This window comes from Diospyros lotus, chromosome 3, assembly GCF_014633365.1.
Source record: "Diospyros lotus cultivar Yz01 chromosome 3, ASM1463336v1, whole genome shotgun sequence".
In the NCBI taxonomy this organism is placed as follows: Eukaryota; Viridiplantae; Streptophyta; class Magnoliopsida; order Ericales; family Ebenaceae; genus Diospyros; species Diospyros lotus.
In genome coordinates, this window is record NC_068340.1 from 7426788 (window position 1) to 7450872 (window position 24085).

At 36.2% G+C, this 24085-nt stretch overlaps 2 protein-coding genes and 1 long non-coding RNA gene across 4 annotated transcripts; 2 read left to right on the top strand and 1 right to left on the bottom strand.

Moving 5' to 3' along the window:
• Nucleotides 1-1599: 1599 nt before the first annotated feature.
• Nucleotides 1600-3764, top strand: LOC127797881 (uncharacterized). The gene is made up of 3 exons (XR_008022298.1): nucleotides 1600-1762; nucleotides 3217-3289; nucleotides 3468-3764. It is a non-coding gene; the product is annotated as an uncharacterized LOC127797881 (long non-coding RNA).
• A 2951-nt stretch (nucleotides 3765-6715) lies between these two features.
• Nucleotides 6716-10676, top strand: LOC127797878 (beta-glucosidase 24-like). The gene is made up of 12 exons (XM_052331062.1): nucleotides 6716-6863; nucleotides 7021-7116; nucleotides 7284-7359; nucleotides 7477-7554; nucleotides 7638-7725; nucleotides 7812-8028; nucleotides 8139-8254; nucleotides 9022-9242; nucleotides 9500-9531; nucleotides 9638-9743; nucleotides 10023-10131; nucleotides 10263-10676. Exons 1-12 carry the CDS (start codon nucleotides 6738-6740, stop codon nucleotides 10432-10434), a joined length of 1437 nt encoding a protein of 478 aa, XP_052187022.1. The 5' UTR covers nucleotides 6716-6737; the 3' UTR covers nucleotides 10435-10676.
• Nucleotides 10677-19659: 8983 nt separating this feature from the next.
• LOC127797879 (adenylate kinase 4-like) lies at nucleotides 19660-23917 on the bottom strand. 2 transcript variants are annotated; one of them, XM_052331064.1, is made up of 6 exons: nucleotides 23447-23917; nucleotides 22349-22498; nucleotides 22109-22224; nucleotides 21823-21990; nucleotides 21329-21418; nucleotides 19660-19972 (listed from the first exon to the last, which is right to left on the bottom strand). In XM_052331064.1, the coding sequence occupies exons 1-6, from the start codon at nucleotides 23556-23558 to the stop codon at nucleotides 19871-19873; spliced, it is 738 nt and encodes a 245-aa protein (XP_052187024.1). In that variant the 5' UTR covers nucleotides 23559-23917; the 3' UTR covers nucleotides 19660-19870. The 2 variants fall into 2 exon arrangements, with proteins under 2 accessions (XP_052187024.1, XP_052187023.1); XM_052331063.1 differs by having other exon boundaries at nucleotides 19663-19972; nucleotides 22109-22228; nucleotides 22353-22498; nucleotides 23447-23912.
• Nucleotides 23918-24085: the final 168 nt, after the last annotated feature.

Consider the following 24085-nt stretch of genomic DNA (forward strand, 5'->3'; position numbering starts at 1 on the left):
AAATTTTTAAATTACTTGTGTGATCTTATTATATATATATATATTAATATTAACATTTTTAATGACAACTATCAAGATTGCTGTTGTTAAATTTGATTGTAAAATAATAAGAAAAAAATTGTTGTTATATTTAATAGTAAAATAATAAAAAATATATCTAATTATATTAAATTTGATCTTAAAAATATTAATTTTACTCAAATCTTATTTTACACTGATTTAAGTAATTTTACCAAGTTATAATTTTACTCCAATCTTATTTTACAATGATTTAAGTAATTTTACCAAGTTATAATTTTACTCTAATCTTATTTTACACTACTCCAATTTTATCAAGTAATTTTACTCCAATATGATTTAAGTAAAATATTAATCTTATTTTACACAAATGTTATAATTTTATAAGTAAATAATTTAAATTAAGTAATTTAATTAATACCCTCAAATTGAAAAAAAATTAATAACAGAACATGAAATAAGTGAAAATAACACAAGCAATATTTTTTACTCAATTGTCAAATATACATTCGAAATAATGTTCTTTCATAATTCAAAATAAATTATATTTTTTAATTTTTATTTCAACAGTTAAATCATCATAAAAAAACAATAGCAGAAAAAAAAATAAAATATATAAATGTATGTATAAACGTTGTCTTTTACAGTCGCGATGGGGCTTGACTGTGGCAGTCCAAGCGACGCAGGGGGGATCAACGACGGGCGACAACGATGGGGCCATCCTTAGGCGACGGTGGTGCTAGAGCGGTGTGTTGGGGAAGGGGGACATTGCAACTCGCAGAGGTTTGAGAAAAAGAATGGAGGAGAGATAGAGTGGATTTGAGAAAAGGTGGGGGAGACACTGCAACCCACAGGGGTTTGAGAGAGAGAATGAGAGAGAGATAGAGTGGGTTTGAGAAAGGGTGGGGGGAGACACTACAACCCACATGGATTTGAAAGAGAGAATAGGAAAGAGATATAGTGGGTTTGAAAGAGAGGGGAGGGAGACTGCAACTTGCAGGGGGTTTGAGAGAATGGGGAGGAAAACTGCAACTCACAAGGGCATGAGAGAGAATGGGGGAGAGAGAGAAAGTGAAAGTAAAAGAGAGTGAGCTGAGAATAAAAGAGAGAGTGAGAGCTGAGGGCTAACTTGTAATTTTGGTTGAGGGTTAGACTTGTAATTTAAAACAGATTGTCAATTCGTGCGTCAACTTATTCGTCTGTGTAGCATAATCCTTATAAATACATCTCTATTAAATTTAAGAAGAAATGTTAGGTCCCATTCTTTTTATTATTTTCAAATTGTTTTCAGTTTTTAATTTTTTAAAATAGTTTAAATATATTTATTTTTATATTTTCAAAAATAAATTTTTTTATAAAAAAAAATTTAAAAATAATAAAAAATATATTTTTAATTGTTTTCATTATAAACATGTTTAGAAATTTTAAAAAGAGAAAAATGTTAAAATAAAAAAAATGTTTTTTAGCTATTTTAAAATAAATATTTAAAATATTAAATTAAAAATTAAAATACGAATAGAAGAGCCAAAGACTTTCAATCCTAAGCTATTTTTTGGTACAAAAATAGTTTGTTTAGGTTGACTTTATGGATGCTATTCATATCCTTTAAACTAATCCTAATTATCTGATTTAGCTTCTTTGGGACGACTTACCTACATCAAATTGTCGAGTGGAGGATCCTACTGTCACTGGGATTCCTTTGAAGCTGAAGCTTGCGGAACTTTGGATCTGCAAGTAATGGATGGTAATATGTCCGATGTTTCACAAACATTGTTGGCGTTGATAATAGAACTATCTGAATTCAGTTTAGTTCTTCTGTACACCCATTTAACTCTAATAACTTCCTTGTGTTTTAGCCTCTCTACAACTGCCATGTTTAATTTTTCTCAATCGTCTTTAGTTTTTCTTCCACGGCCTTCTTCGATTCACTTGAATTAAGTGCTTCATGAAAGCTATATTGGGTTCAATTGCTGCAATATTACGTTTGGCATAAATGTCAGCAAGTGATCTGTCTTCTCTAACTGAAAACTCTTCATCAGAACTTGATTCCTCTTGAATTATGGTTACTTTCTTGTTCACTGGGTGAATTCCCTTAAAAAAAAAAATTTGCTGTGAACTTTCAGTAACATTCTTGTCCCAATTCTAGGCTCCAAACTCATTGAATTTCAAATTTCTGCTAGTGATAACCTTTCTTGTCTGCACATCGTAAATTCTATAACCCTTGGTGTTGCTACTAGGAATTGCCTTTTGATCTAACTTGTCCCTTTTCACCTCTGGAACAAGAGAATAATATAGACAACCAAAAATTCTGAGATGCTCCACATTTGGTTTAACTCCAGTCCAGACTTCAAATGGAGTTTTTTCTTTAAATGCCTTAGTTGGAAGCTTGTTTAAGAGGTACACAAAGGTGTTGACAGCCTTTGCCCAAAACTCTGTAGGAAGTTTTTTTTTTTTTTTCAAACAACAAGCATCTTGCCATCTCCGTAATAGCTATGTTCTTTCTCTCACTCACACCATTTTTTTGAGGAGAGTAACTAACTATAAGTTGATGATGAATGCCGGCTTCCTTGCAAAATTGATTGAATTTGTTGGAGGTGTATTCAGTCCCACTATCTGATCTCAACACTTTAATCTTGTTGCCACTCTGATTCTCCACTAATGCTTTGAATTTCACAAACACAACAACTTATGACTTCTCCTTTAGAAAGAAAACCCAGCACATTCTTGAAAAATCATTCTATAATAAGAATGAAGTACCTGCTGCTACTCAGAGAAGGTGTCCTCATAGGACCACAAACATTAGTATGAATCAATTGAAATTTTCAGTTGCTCTCCGGTCTTTATTAATTGAAAAGGGCAACTTACTTTGCTTGCCTAATTGACACACCTCACACACACCAGCACATTCATGAACTGCATGCATGTTTATAGCTAATACTTCTTGATGCATGTGTTTGAGTGAAGCATAATTGAAATGACCAAATATTTTATGCCATAGGACAAATTCATCAACATCACCAATAAATGCTTGTATTTTAGTCGTTTTCCAATCTAATGGAAAACTTTTATCTTTGATTTTTACTGTGATAAGTTCACAACCAACAAGATTAATGATAGTGCATGATTTATCTTTGAACAACATAGTATAATTTTTTTCTATCAGTTGACCCACACTAAGCAAACTCTGATATATTTCAGGTACAAAAAGAACATCAGGAATGAATTTAGTACCTGATTTTGTCTCCATTGCTACTATTCATCAACAACACCAGTAAATGCTTGCATTTTAGTCGTTTTCCAATCTAATGGAAAACTTTTATCTTTCATTTTTATTGTGATAAGTTCACAACCAACAAGATTAATGATAGTGCATGATTTATCTTTGAACAACATAGTATAATTTTTTTCTATCAGTTGACCCACACTAAGCAAACTCTGATATATTTCAGGTACAAAAAGAACATCAGGAATGAATTTAGTACCTGATTTTGTCTCCATTGCTACTATTCATCAAGAACACCAGTAAATGCTTGCATTTTAGTCATTTTCCAATCTAATGGAAAACTTTTATCTTTCATTTTTACAATCACCATTGCCAATTTTAACAAAGGACACATTTGACCTATCCAACTCCTTGAATGATGTTGGATTCGAAGTCATATGATGTATGCATCCATTGTCTACCAACTAAACATATGTATTAAATTTGTTGTTATAACAGGCAATAAAAAAATGTTTTTCTTGTTGTTGTTGTTGTTGGCCTTCAGCTACTTGAGCTTGTTGGATTTGTTGTTGTTGCTACTGATTTTTGTTCTTGCAAACTTTTTTCATGTGACCAAATTGTTTGCAAGATCTAAACTGAATTCCTGGTCTATACCAGCACTATCTCTCAGCATGACTAGTTCCCTGGCAATGTGAGCATGGAGGATATTTTCTTCTTCCTTTTCCCTTGCTTCCTTCTAACTCTTTTTGCTATTTCTCTTTTCTATCACTAGCTTGCTTCCTCTCCCCTTTATTGGACTGCATTCCTCCTTTATGAGCAACCCTAAATGCACCTTCAGAAGCCTTTTCTTTCCTTGGAGCTCTTCTTTGTTCAACTCCTTAAAGAGCATTAGCTAAGAAAGTTAGTTTTGAAAGGACTTTGGAATCCCCCAATAGAGATTTTTTATTCAAATCTCTTAGGAAGAGTGATAAGAATCTTCTCCACTATCTTTGACTCAGGAAACTCATCTCCAAGCAGCCTAATCTGATTTACTACCTTCACTAATCTATTCATGTATTCTTTTATAGATTTAGAATCCTTCATTTTGAGAGTTTCAAACTCTCTTCTCAAGTTTAGCAGCTGCATCTGCCTATTATTCTCAGCTCCTTGGAACTCCTCTTTCAATTTGTCTCAGGCTTCTTTGGCTATTTCACAAGCCATAATTCTTGTGAAAATGCTATCTGAGACTGCTTAATGAATGCATGATAGAGCCTTAAATTTCTTAGCTACTTGCTCACTATGATGCTTTACTTGAGCTATGGTTGCATTGTCTAGCAATGGCGGTGGATCCTTAACTGTCTCAACCACTTCCCACAAGTCGTATGCCTTTAAACAGGCTGCCATTTTAACACTCCAGATTTGACAGTTCTCTTCTACAAATTGTGGTGGTAGCGAAATGGAAAGATTGTTGGCTGCCATGGTTTCACTTCTGGAATTTTTTTGCAAAGAGGTTCTGTGTTATGGTTTTCTTAAGGGTGGAAGACCTTACTAGTTTTCTTTTTTTTTTTCTCACAACCCCTCCAAGATCAGGGGATCACTCTGATACCAAATGTTGGTTTTGACACAGAGAAAACAACACACAAAGGTTTGGAAGAGCAGCTTTCTTTAATTCAAAAACATATTTATAGTGATTACACATCCAGACTTTCAAACACTTTTACCAACTCTTGTCTGCTAAAATGCAGCTTGAATTAAGCTCATTCACTCATTTTACAAAAAATAAGCTCAAATCAAGCTTCCCCACATCTTGTCAGAATATCTAGATACGTCTAATTTAATCAAAAAAAAAAAAAAATCTACAGTGACAACAAGCTTGTCACAGCACCATCATTACTCAACAGGTAATTCAAACATTCATCAAAGCATATAACCAAGACTTCTGGCTAGCTACTGTTATGAGACCTCATGTGTGTGTATTAGTCTATCAGACAACTAAAAAGTATCAGAATTCAAAATGTTTTTTTCTAAATATTTGATGGGTCTATGAAATTATCCCTTTAATTAATTTATAATCTTCTTGATCCTTGAACAAAATTAGTTCGTTGCATGCATGCAAGTATCAAGTTACAAGAGAATAAGACGGGTGCGGTTCTATATAGTATTGTGTGTGTGTGTGTGGAATAAAAACATAATAACCCGTTCCAATTCAGAGTTAGTATAGTTAAGCAAGTATACTTCGTTTAGAAGTTGGATTTGCATTTTGGCTGAATTTCTTGCATATTTTCTGAAATTTTGTTTCTGTTCTGTTCACTAATGTTTAGGCATAAAATATTGGTGATCTGCCCATTAGCACAAATTCCTTCGTCACTGCTAACAATGTCCATCTTATGTAGTCACCAGGCTAGTAGACTAGATGGTCCTATATAGCCTGAAGCATGTTCAAGTGGTCATGTCTGATCATGTGATTGTCCACCGTTTATTTTCCGGCCATCATTAGTGAAGTTTAAGAGGGTGAAGTGTTGACAAGTCTTCCACCAAATCCATTTAAAAAACTGTACCCAAAGAATTTCCATCTGATAGACAAAAGTAACGATTATGTTTTAATATTAATTCTAACAGCAAGCAGGCGTCGGGCCGTCGGCAACCAAACTATGTTGTACAGAATGAGTAGAAGAATCGTGGCAGCAACAGCATGCTTGCAATTTAAAATGAACCATTAATTTGTTCCTACTTTCATTAGAGTGTTCCTAATTAATTAGAACATCACCGTGTGTAGACAGTATTGATGTTTGTTGACTTGGCAGCTAGATTTTCATACATGAGACAACTGACAGATGGACAATTAATCATAATTTGAAGGGGTTCCACGAGATAATACTAATCCTGAGGTTACTGTCAATTAATTTTTTATTCCTGCAAGAAGACCATTTCAACCCTGCTTCTAATGCAGGATTTGATATTCATGACTTAATTAATTGGGCAGTTTTCACCATTGCTAATTTTTATTTTTATTTTTTGTCAGGTGATTGATTACGTTTAAATTAGGTTTAAGACAAGACTTATAATTTGTTCATGTATACACTCTGAGCCCATTTGATTATAGGGTCTTGGGCTGTTTTAGTTTTCTTTCTTAGGTAGAAATTCAAAATGATTACTATTAATGCATAACCTATGAGATTAACAAGTAATTTCAAATTTTGTACTTTAGTTTGTCATCCACGAGTTTGATACGTGAAAATAATTTCTTTTAGAACAAAAAAGGAACAGATTATATGCTAATATGATCTTTTCCAATCCCAACCTTTATAAAGTGAGAAATTTTATGCACTCGGAACTATTGATACATTGATACTTTCCTTAGTATCATAGCATGCATTTGAGAACAGCAGTCACCTTAAGCTGTTGGTCGCATCCCATCCAGGTCTCACCAAATCTTTATATTAATCTCTCTATATATATACCCTCACCTTCCACCATTTTGTTACCTCTGTGAAGTGTGAACAGCAAGAACAAACAAATGCTTCAAAACACCTTCCTCGCCCTCTCTCTACTTCTCTATATCCCAGCACTCTCCACGGCTTATTTGGAAAGAACAGATTTCCCATCAGATTTCAAGTTTGGAGCAGCATCTTCAGCTCTTCAGGTCTCTCCTCTATGATCTACATATACATATATAGATACTTAACATTAAAATGGTGCATTATATATGACATCAAATCATCACCACCGCCACCATCGTCATTATTCTGATGATTTGAGAACTTGAGAGAGAATGATCCTATTATTAATCTGGCTTGCAGACAGAAAGTTCGCCTCATGAAGGTGGGAGGGGATCAGGAACATGGGATTTCTTCCTTGGAGACATCCCAGCAGTTCAATCCTACTACAAATACAAAGTGAGTGCTTCAAACATAATCGTGTTGATGATGCCTCTCACTGCTAATTTCTGCTTCTTTATTCTTTACTGGCTAATAACTAATTCATAAGAATTAAGATTATGATTGGAATTAGATTACATGATTATATATATGTCACGTGTATACATGTGTGTGCGTGTGTGCAGGATGATGTACAGTCCTTGAAGAACATGAACGTGAAGAACTACAGATTCTCCATTTCTTGGCCCCGGTTAATTCCAAGTTCATACCTCTCGTTCTCCTCTAAATCTTAATTCACTGATGAATTATTCGAGTATTGTTTGTTAGTCTACTTAAAATCTGCTCACTGAATCCTTCTAATTTCCATGCTTCTGGCAGATGGAAAATTGAGTTCTGGGGTCAACCAAAAGGGCATCGATTTCTACAACAATTTGATAGATGAACTGATTGCTAATGGTCTTTATTATGATCGACTTTTTAATATAATTCATACTTGGAAATAGTACTGGATTAACCATACTATTACTTTGGCATGGCAGGCATTGAGCCTTTTGCGACACTATTCCACTTTGACTTGCCCTCGGCTCTGCAAGACGAGTACAATGGCCTGTTGAGCTTAAACTTTGTGTAAGATTTCTGGGTTAAAACATATTTAAATACTTTAATCGTTTCACGATGAACACATAATATGATTTGTGAATTTCTTGATTAAGGGATGACTTCAAAGACTATGCCGATCTTTGTTTCAAGAGCTTTGGAGATAGAGTGAAGCACTGGATAACTATTAATGAACCACATGTGTTTGCTTCTGAGGGATACAAAATGGGTTTGCCCATACAAAATGATCCAAAGAGGCATCCTTACGCGGCTGCTCATAACATCATATTGGCCCATGCCGTCACTTTTAAACTCTACCAAGATACCTACAAGGTTTTGAGTTACTAATTGATTAAGAATTAATTTTATAATATCCCATAAATTTTATTTTAGATAATGATTATTAATATTAATATTATTATTTTTTTTTACTTTTGTTTCAGCCAACCCAAAAGGGAGAAGTAGGGATTTCTTTGAGCGCCCAGTGGTTTCTGCCATATGCCCCATTGCCATCAGATAAACAAGCAGCACAGAGAGCTTGGGACTTCATGACTGGATGGTAATTCTACTTTACTGTCTAACTAAACATGGAGTTAATTGATTTGCAATTTGATAGAGAGAAAATTAATTAAATAAAGTTTATGTCATGCTCCCACCCCATTTGTTTATTTTTCTTGTCATTATCAACCCTTCTATCATTACAACAACAACAACATATCCAGCCTTTATCTCACTATGTGGGGTCGGCTACATGAATTCTAGACTTCCATATATTTCTGTCTTTGTCATTATAAAATAAAAAAAAAAGAGAGAAGTACCCTTAAAAATTAAAAATTATTAAAACCATGACCATACTATAAAAGAACAAAACTTCTCTTTTAACATTGGAGAACAAAAAAGCTTAGGGCCTATTTAGTTTTGGAAAATATATTTTATTTTTTATTAAATAATTAAAATTTTCATTAAAAATAGAAAATTCAATTTCTTTAAATTTTTAACTTTATACTATGAATTAGAAAAAATATTTTTTTATCTTTTCTAAAAATGAATGCTATGGTTTTTTTGAAATATGAAGTGTTAGGCTATTTTTAATTATAATGAAAACTGAAAAATATTTTGTAAAACTAAATCCACCTTAATTTTTAAATATATTGTCCTTTTCATGTGTCATAAAACCCAAATGTCCTATTTCTCACTTTAATTAGAAGTTGAATTTGGAAAGATATTTCTATTTCTCACTTTAATTAGAAGTTGAATTTGGAAAGATATTTTCATGGATCTAACTATTCTCCCCTCCCCCCCTTGGGGTTTCTTGTTGTATTTTAGGTTCTTGGATCCATTAGTAACTGGAGATTATCCATTCAGCATGAAGGCCATAGTGAGGGATAGGCTTCCCACATTCACCCAGGAAGAGGAAGAAGTGGTTAGGGGGTCTTTTGATTTCATTGGCATCAACTACTACACATCAAGATACACCAAATCCCTAAAGATAGAACCCAGTGATGTCCCTACCAGCTTTGACAAAGACCATTATCTCCAAACGCTGAGTAATAATTCTATGTTTCTTACAACAACTTGTATTTTCCTTTTTAAATTAGTAAAATGGCACTTATGCACAAGACTACTTGTTTTGTTATGGTTGAGAAAGAGTTATTTTTATAGCAATTTTAGCTGTATTTTGCCAAGAGGCTTTTTTCACACTAAAATGCATCAGTTTGTCTGCTAAGCATTACTTAGCTATTTTGTTAGTTCACTAATCTGTTTTTTAAATGTATGGTAATGCATTTTGTGCACTCTTCATCAGCTGAGAAAGATGGAGTACCTATTGGTAAACAGGTACCATTAGAAAGTCTCTCTTTTTGTGTTTCATTTGGTAAACATATATATAAATAATTTTAATATATCTCTTAGTGATTGATTATGTTGGTCTCCATGATTGAAGGCTGGAGGTTTCGACCAGATCTATATATATCCAGCAGGTTTGGGTGAAGTTCTATTGCATTTGAAGGACTCATATAGTAACCTCAAGATCTATATCACTGAGAATGGTTAGTTGATAACAAAAAATTTGTATAAATTTTCATATAAAACAATATTTTGACTTATTTATATCAATATAATGAAGAAAAAAGTTTATCAAAATGACTTAATTACAAAAATACACATCCACATTCTGTACAGCTACATAGTATTCTCTAGACATGACAGTTCCAAGTTTTAATATATATGTATATATACAGTCTCAGCATTTTTTTAAATTAATTTGTTTATTTCAGAGGTTGGTTTGTGTAATGACTACACAGTAAACATCACCATGTAAATTACAGGATATCCAGAGAAAAGGAACGACTCCCTTGAAATTCAAACAGCACTTCAAGATGACGTGAGGATTCACTTCCTCCAAGACCATCTCAAACATGTCAAAAAGGCATTGAGGTAATCCTTATAACAAATGGTACTGCACAAACAAGAATATTCCTTATTGTCTAAATGCAGTTTCTAATTTATCCAATGATATATACACAGATATAGAAACATATAAAAACTAATTCTTTTGATTTGAGCAGAGAGGGAGCTAACATCAAAGGGTACTTCATATGGTCGCTGTTGGACTGCATGGAAATGGGATCAGGATACACCATTAGATTTGGGCTAAACTATGTAGATTATGGTGATGATTACAGGAGGTATCCCAAAAAATCAGCAACTTGGCTCAGGGAGTTTCTCACAGACTGTTAGCTTGAAATCAACTCCAAACTTATGCCGTCATTCTAAGTTTATGGTTGCTGCTGTATTTGAATTGAGTAGATTTCCAGAATGGCTACGCCTTACTAGCAATGATTTTATGTTTCATTTTTCAAAAAAAAGGATAAGTTTATCACTGGCACTATTCCAGCTGCGGGAAGGATAGAAATTGTTGTATAATTTATATCAGTCTGTATCACATAAATAAATTCACCATCTTTCAGGTTCCACTAGAATTGTTGCAGAATTAATAGCAATCCACCCCCAGGATTAATCAAAATTACCAAATCTGCAGCCATCAATACTAGAATTGTATAATTGTTATGTTGATTATGATGATGATTAACCCATGATTAATCAAGGGTTTTAGGCTCAGTTTTACCACCTATTTATAACAGATGAGTACCTACCTCTAATAGACAAACCCTTTCAATGTCTATGAGACGCACCCTTTTATTGATGTCCATTTGAAGAAAGTATAAACAAAAAGTTCTCTGTTTTTAAATAATTACACCTATTCACTGATAACCAATCAAAACAAGTGCAAACAAAAAGTACTCTTCAAAGAGGCGTTTGAAATAATTTAATCATTTCCTCTCCTTTCCTTTATTCTTTTACTGTTAATAATACAAATTATACAACAATCCCCACCAAAGTCGCAATATACAAAATGCCTACGATACTTTCCCAATAAAAATAGCATAAGCTAATTGCTGTTACATTATAAACAAAAAATGGGAGCCAGAAGGCAAAAAAACATACCTAAATCAAGCTTTTCACAATTGCCAGGAACAGTACCTAATGTAACACCCCACACTTCTGAATTAGGATTTAAATGGAAGGAAACAAGGAGAGTTGACCGCAGGCCAACTCTTGCATCAGTTGCCAATGTAAAGAAGTGGCAGCTGATCATCAGTCGACTAGTGAGGTTGACTGTGTGAAGAGATAGTGAAACTGGAATGAAGATAGATTGTCGACCGCTAGAAGCAAGAGACTACTCCAGGTTAGCAATTAACTTTGAAGCTGATGTTGAGGGTTTAAAATTTTAAATAAAGGGATAATTAATAAGCACATTTTGTATATACTGTTAGACATAATGAAAAGATTCTAATGGTATAAAAATTATTGATTTTGGTCAAAATTTATGAAAATTGGATTAAAGGCCTAATGAAGGTGATTAAGGCTAATTAAATGAGATTAATGCTATCTTCAACTACATGGGAGAAGGGAGTGGAGTAGACGGCCGGCTTGTTGGGCTGGCCCCAGCCTACTGGGCTTTTTTTCAATTTTTTATTTTTTAATATGTTGCATGTCAAGATTTTTATTTTTATTTTTTTTTTATCTTTTTTAGTGTGCTGCATATGTGTTGCACATAATGCAGTGCATGGTGAGGGCCTGAGAGAGGGGAGAGTTGGGCTGAAACTGGCCTGTGCCAGCAGGCGGCCAGGCTCAATTGACATCTCTAGTGTAAGCTTTTTGGAGTGACTCACCTCCTTGAGCTGAAGCAAGTGGCGAGCTGTTGGAAGACAAAGGATGATACAAATTTGGGGTAAGTGGCAAGGAGTGACACTTGTCCATCTGCTTCAGCAGCTGGTGAGCTGCTTGCCAAGACCAATAAATAGGCCATTTCCCTTTAGTTTTCCAGTACAATCAAGAGTAGAGTGAGTGGTTATCAAGGGAGGAGAGGTTTAGTGAGAGACGGTGCTGAGAAAAGATAAGAGAGAAGTAAGGAAAGGCAAGGGAGGTACTACTAAGGAGCCAAGGAAAGCTTGAGGAAGCTGAGGTCCAACTTGAGGTAAGTTCATGGTTATGGTATTTACATAATGGCATTATGCATAAACTATCTTATGGAAGCTTGATGTGCATGGTATTTACTTTATATACAGTGTATGGACATTGTGATCATGCTGCATGGTTATGATGAATCAACAATCAAGCATGCTTCGAGTATGACTGGGGGGTTCAATTCCATGAGTGTCTGTAAGCCAAAGGTGAGCCTCAGGCCCCTTGTGTTGTGTGGGAATATTGTTACCAAGGGTGGAATATGGGCTTGAACCTAGGGGTGTACCCCGGAGGAAAATGTGGTTGTGAACCTAATGGCTGCTACATGAGTTCTGTGTACGACAAGCATTGGGTGTGTGAATGCATTGCCAAGCCAGACCATACAAGGATGGAGGTGAAGACTAACCTGGGGCTAGATGAGGGGAGAAAGGGACATGATACTACAGCCAAACCATGAGTACATGTGACATGATATGATACTCATCTCTGTTAGGATTGCACAACACACACAGAAATCATAAGAAAATAACCAAACAGAAAATTTAACATGGTTTGGCCTCAATAGATCTATGTCTATTATTCTATCATAAGGGGATAATCAACTTATCAAGTAGTTTTGCATGAAAAACTACAAAATACTCCCAACATATCCCAACTCTAGATAATTGATCAGTCACATCGCAAAGACTCTGGTAATACAATCGAGGCATACACTCTCGCAATCCTCTCTAACCCTAATAAATGGTCGCACACCCTAGGGACTTCAAGTTATTTGGATGAGGGACTCTCACACAGCTGAAGTACAACCACAACAATCTGGTTACATCATCTCATAGATCATTGGTGTGATCAACAACTTGGCTACGGGTTGCCTATTTATAGGCTATAACTCATAACCCTAGTCAAATTAGGTTTCCTAAACCTATCCTAGTCCCCTACTCACAATCAAATTGGGTTCGATGTGAGACACTCAAGCTCAATCAAATATGAACTTGAGGAGTCATTAAACAATCTCACACTTACAAAACTTGTAATAATGATTATATGAATACTTGTCTATGGTCGTTGTACGAGTTATATTATGGCGGACAATGGGTCAAAAACAGGCAGACAGGGGAAGGGCAGTCCATTGAAGGTTAGTTATGAGTGGAACAGTTGGCCAATAGTCAATTGTTGCATTAACTGAAGGGAAATAGAGCCAGGGAGGCTCAACTGAAGAAGGAACCAGTTCACTGATTGATGGTCAATGGTGGTTCACAGGATCACTGGGAGATCAGCAGGAAAATTGACTTATGATCAACTGTGCTCACAGGATTGCCGACCACTCTCAAGGGGGACTGTCGATTAATTGTCAATTGATGACTTTGTAGGGCTGAGAAGCAAGGGAAGCATGCTTCATTGAGGAGCAGGGTCATTCACTTGGGAAAAACTCTACAAACTTGTCATAGGCCGAGAAGAGAGCATCTCAAAGCCTTATGACAATTCAATCCTTGAAACATTGCAGGTCACAATCATATGATTACACATGCCAAAGTAAGCCATTAGGATGGCATACCCAAGATAAAAGATGGGGAGCCACGCCTCAAGTCATTCAGTATATGATTACTAAAGAAATCTTCCTTTGAAAGAATAATGCTCCGTCAATTATTCCCTTGAGAATGCCACAAATATATACACAGTGGATCCTAAGAATTCTCCTAAATTTTAGAGATTAGATTCCTATTTTTTAAGACTAGATTACAACAACCTTAAATACAAACAAATCTAATAAAAAAGAAAGATAAGATATAACAGTCAAGATAAATCATAGATAATAAATCAAATGATAACGAGCTTAATATCTCGGCAACTCAGCCATTAGCTTGACAACTCGGCCTCACCAGCTCGGCCTTCCATCAGCTCGACAGCTCGGTCTCATCAGCTCGGCCTTCCAACACTCCCCCTCAAGCTAAGAAACACATACAAGTCATTCCCAACTTGCCAATTAGTAACTCGAACCCTGGCCTTGCAACAGTTTTTGTGAAAATATCAGCCACTTGATTAGTAGTTGGGATGTAGGATAAGTTGATTCCTCCTTCTTCAATTTCTCTCTTTATAAAACTCCTATCAATTCTTACATGTTTCATTCGGTCATGCTGAACTGGATTCTTCACAATACTGATAGCAGATTTGCTATCACTATAAACTTCTGTTGGTTGAGATAAGGATATCCCCAAGTCTTCCATCATCCTTTCCATCCAAATAACTTCACATATGCCTTGAGCAATAGCACGAAATTCGGCCTCAGCACTACTTCGAGCCACTACAGATTGCTTTTTACTCCTCCAAATAACCACATTACCCCATAATTTGGTGCAATAACTTGAAGTTGACCTATTATCCTCATATGAACCAGCCCAATCAACATCCACAAAACATTCAATTCTTCTTTCATTAGTTTTCCTGAACATCAACCCTTTCCCAGCCGTTCCCTTGAGATATCTTAGAACATGGAACACTGCATTCATATGTTTTTGAGTAGGAGAATGCATGTATTGACTTATGACACTTACTGCCTAGGCTATGTCTGGCCTTGTAAGTAACAAATAAATTAGTCTATCAACCAACCTTTGGTACCTTTCTTTTTCAACAGAAGTGTCTTCTTTTTCTTTGACATTCCAACCCTTTTCTAGAGGAGTACCAGCCAGTCTGCATGCTAACATCTCAGTTTCCTTTAACAAATCAAGTGTGTACTTCCTTTGAGAGATGAATAGCCCTTCTTTACTCCGGGCCACCTCCATTCCCAAGAAGTATCTCATGACTCCTAGGTCTTTCACTTCAAATTCAGTTTTTAATTGCTTCTTCAAATTTTCAATCTCTTGTAAGTCATCACCTGTCACAATAATGTTATCAACATAAACAATTAATATGGCATTTTTTCCTTCTACTGTAAACTTTATAAACAGGGTATGGTCAGCTTGCCCTTGCTTATATCCCAAACGATTGGGAGTTACGCTAAATTTCTTAAACCAAGCCCTTGGAGATTGCTTTAATCCATATAGGGATTTCTTTAATTTGCACACATTTCTACTGCCAATTTCCTGTTCAAATCCCAGGGGTATTCTCATATATATCTCCTCATCCAAGTCACCATTTAAAAAACCATTTTTAATATCAAATTGAAGTAGAGGCTAATCAAGATTAACAGCAAGAGAGATTAATACCCGAATTGAGTTGAGTTTGGCCACATGAGCAAAAGTCTCCTCATAGTCAATCCCATATGTTTAAGTAAACCCTTGTGCAACCAATCTTGCCTTGTATCTTTCAACACTTCCATCTGCATTATGCTTTACTGTGAAAACCCATCTACAACCAACCACCCTTTTGTTCGAAGGTAGTTTAACAATCTCCCATGTGTTATTTTTCACCAAGGCACTCATCTCCTCCATAGCTACAACTTTCCACTTAGGATCACTCATAGCCTCTTGAATATTCCTTGGAACGACAATGCTATCAATACTTGCAACAAATCCCTTGTACTGAGGGGATAACTTAGCATAAGTCAAGTGATTAGACATAGGATACTTAACACAAGATCTTACCCCTTTCCTTAGAGCAATAGGCATAGTCCAATCCAAATTATCCCTGTTGGTAGACTCATTCTCAATGCTGTTTTCTGATAGACCAGCATCTGGAAGTGATGATTGGTTTTGTTGTCCCTCAGGATGGGCCTTTGAATGTCTAGAATACACTTGCAAAGGATTTTTAGCAGCTGAATATGGAGTTGGAATATGAGATTCAACTATGGTTTCTGGCTGAGAAGATGGATTAGGAGAAATAGGAGAAGAGCTTGAAGGATCTGCCCTTATGCTATCGGAACTTGAAGGCCTAACAGGCGAATAGGCCAGTAATTCTCCCCCTTGAGAGCATAAGGGCAAAGGAGCATCAAGGGAAGGAGGAAAGGAAATAGGATTAGGATTCGAGAGGGATGGAGATGCAGCAATTGAAACTGGTGAGTGGTAAAATGATTGGTCTTCATAGAATGTGACATCTGTGGAGACCAAGACTTGTCTTTTGAGTAGGTTATAGCATTTGTAACCTTTTTGGAAAAGAGAGTACCCAATAAAAATACGTTTAAGGGCCTTGGGGTCCAACTTTGTACGGTTAAGCTGATTATTGTGAACATACATAATGTAACCAAAAATTTTGGAGGAAGGGAATGCAAGTGGCTAACAGTTGGGTAAAGAGAACGAAGGGCATCAAGAGGGGTTTGAAAGTTTAGGGTCTTTGAGGGAAGTCTATTGATTAAATATGCAGCTGTAAGGACTGCTTCCCCCCAATAGAAATGTGGGACATGGGTGGTGAACATCATAGAGCGAGCCATTTCTAGAAGATGGCGATTTTTTCTTTCCGCCACACCATTTTGCTGTGGTGTGTATGGACAAGAGTTTTGATGTAAAATGCCATGTTCTGATAGATAATTGGTAAGGTCATGAGAGAAATATTCTCGACCATTATCAGTACGAAGAATTTGGATGGAAGTTTGAAACATATTTAAGATGAGTTTGTAAAATTTCTTAAAAATGTTGCAAGCTTTAGATTTTTCCCTCATAAGATACACCCAACATGCTCTAGAATGATCATCAATAAAGGTTATAAACCACTTAGAACCAGAAATATTAGAGGTATTAGATGGTCCCCAAATATCACTATGAACTAAATGGAATGGTTTAGATGGCTTATAGGATTGAATTGGATGAGAAGAACGAGACTGTTTGACAATGGTACACTGTTCACATGAGAAAGTTTGATTTTTATTGAAGAAAAAATGCGGATACAAGAATTTAAGATAAGGAAAACTTGGGTGACCTAAATGATTATGTCACAACAAAATCTTGGCATTGGTTGTAGCTATCAAAACAACCTTATTTGTAGAAGAAAAAATCCTATCCTCTATCAAATAATAAAGCCCATCCTTAGCTCTAGCATTGCCAGTCGTCCTCCCCGATACTTGGTCCTGAAATAAGCAATATGAAGGAAAGAAGGTCACACAGCAATTCATATCTTGAGTAATGTTATGGACTAACAGTAAATTGCATCTTAAACCAGGAACATATAAAACTGATTTAAGTTTTAAACCACAAATACAAACTGTTCCATGTCCTTTGGCTGGAGAGGTGGTACCATCACCCATTGAAATATTTATAGAGTTGTCACAAGGGGTGTATTCTGTCATTGAATAGGTTGAACATGCCATATGGTCAGAAGCACCTGTATCTACTATCCATGTATTCTTAGAGAGTTTGCTGGAACTTAGAGAGTAATGGGGATTACCTTGTAAAGCAGTAGCTGCCATAGGAGGGCTTGGAAAGGATATACCTTGATTCAACAGCTTATACAAGGTCTGAATTTGCTCTTCTGATAGGTTAAGGCTGGTACTGCTTCCTGCTTCCTTTGGTGCATCAACTATGTAGGCAGTTCTTCCACTCTCTTTTTTTCCTCTTGGCTTCCAGTTAGTTGGTTTCCCATGAATTTTCCAACATGTTTCTTTGGTATGATATGGCCTTTTACAACGGTCAAACTATTGCTTCTCTCGTCCTAGATTCCTTGGTTGACTCTCTTCTTGTTTAAAACTTGCTAAAGCATAATTTTGGTGAGTTAAAGGGGACTCACCTTGCTGATTTAACATTACCTTTCTTCGGATTCCTCCCTCCGAACCTCAACAAAAACTTCTCTAAGTGAAGGCAGAGGTTTTGTACCCAAGATTCTGCCTCTTATTTCATCCAAATCATGGTTAAGGCCATGTAGAAAATCAAATGCCCGATTCTTCTCAATCATCTTACTATATTTTGTACTATATGCAAAACATTCCCAATTAATGGTGTAAAACAAATCAATCTCATGCCAAAGTTCAACCAAAACATTAAAGTAATCTGTAATATTTAGATTACCTTGTCGTGTGGTCCTAATGGCAGATTTGATCTCAAAGTATTGAGATGAGTTCTCCAAATTTGAGTACATGTCTTGGACCGAATCCCATATATCTTTTGCGATTTTCTAGGCTTCATCGAATTGATCAGCTAGGCCATTATGGTGGAATTCTCGGCTTCCCAGGTACCATATGTGGCTGTTGTGCTTGTTGGAGAAGGAGCAGAGCCTGTTAAGTAACCAGCCTTGCCTTTTCCCTTGATAACCAGCATAACTGACTGAAACAATTCCCTAAAGTTACTCCCATTCAACTTATGGTGAGTAATCTGTATAGGCAGATGATCAATTGAGTTGTTGGAAAAATTTGGAGAACTTGTGGCAGAAGCCTTGATTAGAGTGAGATTAGGTTGAGTCTCCGCCATTGATGAAACAGGGTGTAGACGAAAGAAACAAATAAAATTGATTGATGAAGTAAGGTGTGGATGGAAAAATAGAATAGAGGCTGCTTTAGGATCAAAGAGCAGGCTCTAATACCATGAAGAAATCTTCTTTTGAAAGAATAATGCTCCATCAATTATTCCCTTGAGAATGCCACAAATATATACACAGTGGATCCTAAGAATTCTCTTAAATTTTAGAAATTAGATTCCTACTTTTTAGGACTAGATTACAACAACCTTAAATACAAACAAATCTAATAAAAAGGAAAGATAAGATATAACAGGCAAGATAAATCATAGAGAATAAATCAGATGATAACGAGTTTAGTATCTCGGCAACTCGGCCATTAGCTCGGCAGCTCGGCCTTCCCTCAGCTCGGCAGCTTGGCCTTCCATCAACTCGGCAGCTCGGTCTCATCAACTCGGCCTTCCAACAATTACACATGTAGCTTATTGAGCAATCTAAGGAAAATATCAGTTTTGTTCATGCAGATGTCTCCGCTGCCATTTCCATTATTGTTTTGGCCAACAATTAATGGTGAAACAGATGGTCATGTTGGAATTATCACAATTTACTCAAGATAATTCGAGTAATAACTGGATTTCTCTCATAGTCTTATGGCTGAAAAATAGGAGATAAAAGGATAAAGTGATAAGGTGATTTGAAGATTAAAAACTCCAAAAATAAAGGGATAAAGGCAGTAGATAATTCAAGATATCTCAGCAATTTTTAAAATTCTTGTTGTATTTTATCTTCTAAACATTCAAATATGTTCCTAGAATATAGGAGATAACCTAGGCGATTCTTGTTGTATTTTATCTTCTAAACATTCACATATGTTCCTAGAATATGGGAGATAACCTAGGTGTTGTGCATAAATATCCCATACTACTCGAGAATAGATCAAGCAAGCAATATACAGTTCTTTCAGCTTGTTTCATCTTCTTCCACAGGTCATATATCACATGGTCGGATGGTCATCCATCATGAGAAGTACCATTTAATGAGCTGAAAACAAGAAAAGCAAAGAAAATTTCGTACTTTTTTTTTTTTAGAAATGTTGGTAAAAAAAAAAAAGCATTCTTTTATTATGTCACAATAAAAGATTTATTATTCCGGAACAGTATCAGTATTGCCTCAGGAGCTCCAGCTTCAGGAGTTCACTTTTCAAAATGCAAATAATAGAAAGGGAAATCAATGGATCAGCTTATCCTTCGGTGTATAGCATTACATATGAGCAAAAAGAATGCTTGATTTTAGAAAAGATATTGTTCTGAGACAGAGGCCATCCAACCTCTGTTTATGATGATAGAAACTTCTGAACCTCAGCAGTGACATCTTTTGGGGATCTCTCAGCATGAAGCTGTGCAACAATGCCTTTCTTGGTATAATAATCAACAACCTGTTGTTTAAACATATGTATACTGGTTTAGAATTAGATAAATTATATAGTGGACACAAGAACAAATTAACAAAAGAAAAATAAACTATTGATAACAAAGAACTCAATTAATAACTGGCAATGCAGAAGCTTTATTGTTGCCAGAGACAATCGGCAATTTATTAATAAGGCAAAAGGAATTGTGATTGAGATGTATGTCAGGACCCTAGGATGTATAAGAGCTTACTATAGGGTTGAATATAGCAGATTATCCCTCAGGAGTAGTAGTTAAATCTGTTGAGTTGTTAGGGTAGTTATCTTGTAATCTGTTGAATTGTTAGGGTAGTTATCTTGTATTTTTTGTTAAGCTGTTGTGGTAGCTATATAAAGCTACTAGGATGTTGTTGTGGGGATATCCAGAAAATATCAATTGAAACATTTGTTCTACTCTCTCCCAAACTCTCTCTCTCTCCCTCTCGGACCTGTCTCCTCTTCCCCTCAGCTTCTCTTCCTATCTTTTCCCTTCAGATTCTCTCTAATTCTTCCTCTCTTCTCTCCCGTTTTCCCTCTCTTTTCCCAATTCTGCCCTAATTCTTCCTAAAATTGGCCCTAATTCTCTGTTGAAACCCTAGGGTCATGACAATGTATCTCTCTCTCTTAAGAGACATGAAGGTAGAGAATCACATCATAAGAAAGCAATGTCTTCTTACACCAACTCAACTTCCCTATTGAGGTAAATGACACTCAAGGAGAGAGTGGAAGAAATTGCAAATATGCCTGACCACATTGATCAAGTATGTCCTATCATCCTAAATGCTCTGGAATTGCACAAGGCCAACAAGAAGTAATATCAAAGAACAGCAATTTTGTTCATAATCAGTATGTTCACAAAGGGAGGGTGAGTGTCAATAATAAATATGTTAACGAAGGGAAATGGCATTGTATTAGAGTGCCAGCTATAAGTTCAGGGTGCATGGTCTTCAAGATGAAGCATCCCACACCAGCAAAAAAATAGTATAATTTTTCTAAATTAAATGATATGACAAATTCAAATGCTAGGTCCATAATCTTCAAGTTAATCTATCACACACATGAATACGGAAAACGTTGATGACATGGCATGGACGGTAAATCTGATAATGGAGAAAAGAAAACAAAAAAGCTTGTGACAGTTTCATGGAAGGGAATAAGTTGTGGCAACACGAAAAAAAGGCAGACACACCATGTAATTAACAAAAGAAGGGTCGAAAGAGGCTAGGGGGCAGGAGCTTCGAGACTAAACGCTAAAGAAGACAGGTGGATAGATATATACGGAGCCTTCCCCCCCAAAAAATAAATATATAAAAAGCTGATGCTTCATTCAATAATGGTGCTAACCGGTACGGTCTGGCGGTGAAATGCTTCCAGCCTCGACTTCAAAACTTCTGCAGTATCGTCTTTACGCTGGATCAACGGCTCGCCAGTGACCTGAGTTAAAGGAATTAATAGTAAAGATGGAGAAATAGTAAGAAAGATAATAAATTTTTGGATACTTAGGATCAACTAAAGTTTCTGATTCCCAATTATTAAGTTGTATGTTCAAAGGTCCATTATACACCATTCACTACTAGCATGTAAAGATTAAGCCTTTTCTCTTTTGGTTTTTTTTTTTTTTTTTTTTTGGGGGGGGGGGGGGGGATGTTCATTCATTTAACATATCTTTTCATTGGCCAGATCAACTCCCTTCACAAACAGTTGTTAGTCCTCAGGCATATAGGATGTCCAATTGCTTTATGTGAAGCTACAAAAAAGTTGCTAGGAAAATGCTCTACAGCAACATCCCTGATCAATTTATAATGAGCAAAATAAATGACCGCTTGATATTAACTTACATCATCCACACCAGGAACTTTGGGAGGTGCAAATTTTGTGTGGTAGGTCCGGCCACTTGAAGGGTGAATCCAACGACCAGTAATCCTTTCCTCCAAGATGGCGTCATCAATAGCAAAATTGAGAACCTTGTCAATCTTTGTCCCCTGTTTCTGGAGCATTTCGTCAAGCTGCATTACATTTAGAAAAGACAAACAAAGAGTTGCCTTATTAGAAACCAATAAACCAATCAAAAACATACATACACCCGGGTGAGGGGGTAACAGACAGGGTATGACTTGATATAACCTTTTCTGCCTGGACAACAGTCCTTGGAAAACCATCAAGAATGAAACCTTTTTGACATGAGGGTTTCTTCATGGCTTCATCGATTATCCCAACAACCAAGTCATCAGAAACAAGTTCTCCCTATAAAGCCAAGAAATATCAACCACAAATCCGATTCCAAACAAACCACTGCAAAAATGTGTCAAACAGAGACAAACAACCTGATTTAAATTGTATCAGAACAGCAAGCCTAATATCTACTTGCCTTATCCATGGCCTCTTTAGCTTTAACGCCAAGTGGGGTCTTAGCAGCAACAGCAGCTCTAAGCATATCACCTGTGGCCAAGTGGCACAGGCAATATTCATCCTTGATGATGGGTGACTGTGTCCCTTTTCCAGAACCAGGAGCTCCTGCAGTTCATCCATTTCCTCATTACATTTGGCTGTGTAAGCTAGCCATCTCCTAAACAATAGCAATTCACCAAGCCTGTTCGTCCTCAAAACTATTGAGGAACATGTTTAGCATCTTGGCAAAGTGCATGAACCATTAATGGCAATTTTTCCACAAATTTAGAGTCATTGTTTGTGATATTAACCCTCCATCTGGAGCAAAGATTTTCAAAGGGTAAAAAAATAACAGAATAACTTATATACATGCATCTTTACATACACACACACACACACAAAAAAAAAAAAAACATATCATGCCCTTGTCTTCACATGAAAGCATTTATTTTCTTTTCCTCTCCCTACCCCTCCAAAAAATCCTAGTTACCAACATTGTGTAAATGATAAGTATCCACAGAGATGGTCGGGGGATGTAGCATAATGCCACTGTTGCACACATCCAAAAAATCAAACTAGAAGCAATCTAATTGTTGCTTCAGTTTTTCAATCACAAAATAGAATAACAGAAGCTCACACTACATCCGATATCTGGATCAATTCAATTTGAAGATTTGAACTTCTAATTTCCAATTCATGTATTAGGCAGTCCAATTGAGTGAACCGAAAATACAACAATTAGGGGGAGAAAAAGGGCTAGAAATTTGACATTAAGAGAACCGTCCTTGAATAGTCTTGCTGAACCTAGGGCACCAGCAATCTGGTTGAGTTTCTAAAATACCCACCCTGATGTCCACAAATTGTAGGAAACATATCCGAGAGAGAGCAACTTCAATCTTGAAACCTGATTATCATAGCCACAATCTTTCTAACCCTTTGGATCGAAACTAGCAATAGATTTCTGAAGGAAAAAAGGCGAAAAACAAACAGATTTCTGGAACAGTAGAAATTTCATATTCAATCCACAAATTGACACCTCGATATATGCAAATGGAGAGAGAGAGAGAGAGAGACCAACGAGAATGAGCCGCTTGTCGGGTTTGGAAGAACACTTCATGCGACGGAGCAGTTCAGTCATGAGGTCTACAGATGGAACATCTTCCAATGCTGCGGAGGAGCTGGCCATTTCCTCTTCTCTTCTCGTCTGCAATTCTATCTTCGTTATGGCTTTCTCTCTCTCTGTCCTCTCCTCTGGTTGTTCGTAATGAAATTCACAGGGGTGGGGTGGGGTGGGTTTAGGTGCACCAACCTATACACACAAATTTCTATATGCACGTTTCTATTTATTTATTTATTTATTTATGTAAGTTGGTTGATGAACAGAGAGAGAGAGAGAGAAGGCGTGAATCCTGAGGAACCAACACCCAAGTACGGATTCTTCCAAGGTTTTTTCTTCTTTCTCTTCTTGTGCTGCAAAATTAAACAAAGATTGTTTGGCGGCCGTGTTGCTTATGCTTGCTTGGTCTTTCTGAAGCTTTCTTTGCCTCTCTCTTTGACTCAAACCATAACAAACACAATGTCGTCGTCATATATGGAAAAATTTATCTTAGCAACGTTATACTTGGGTTAATCAAACAACGGCGCAGGACAATATATTCCAACCTGGTGTGGTGTGGTGTGGTGTGGTGGTAGGTAGGTGCTTTCAACTTTCTC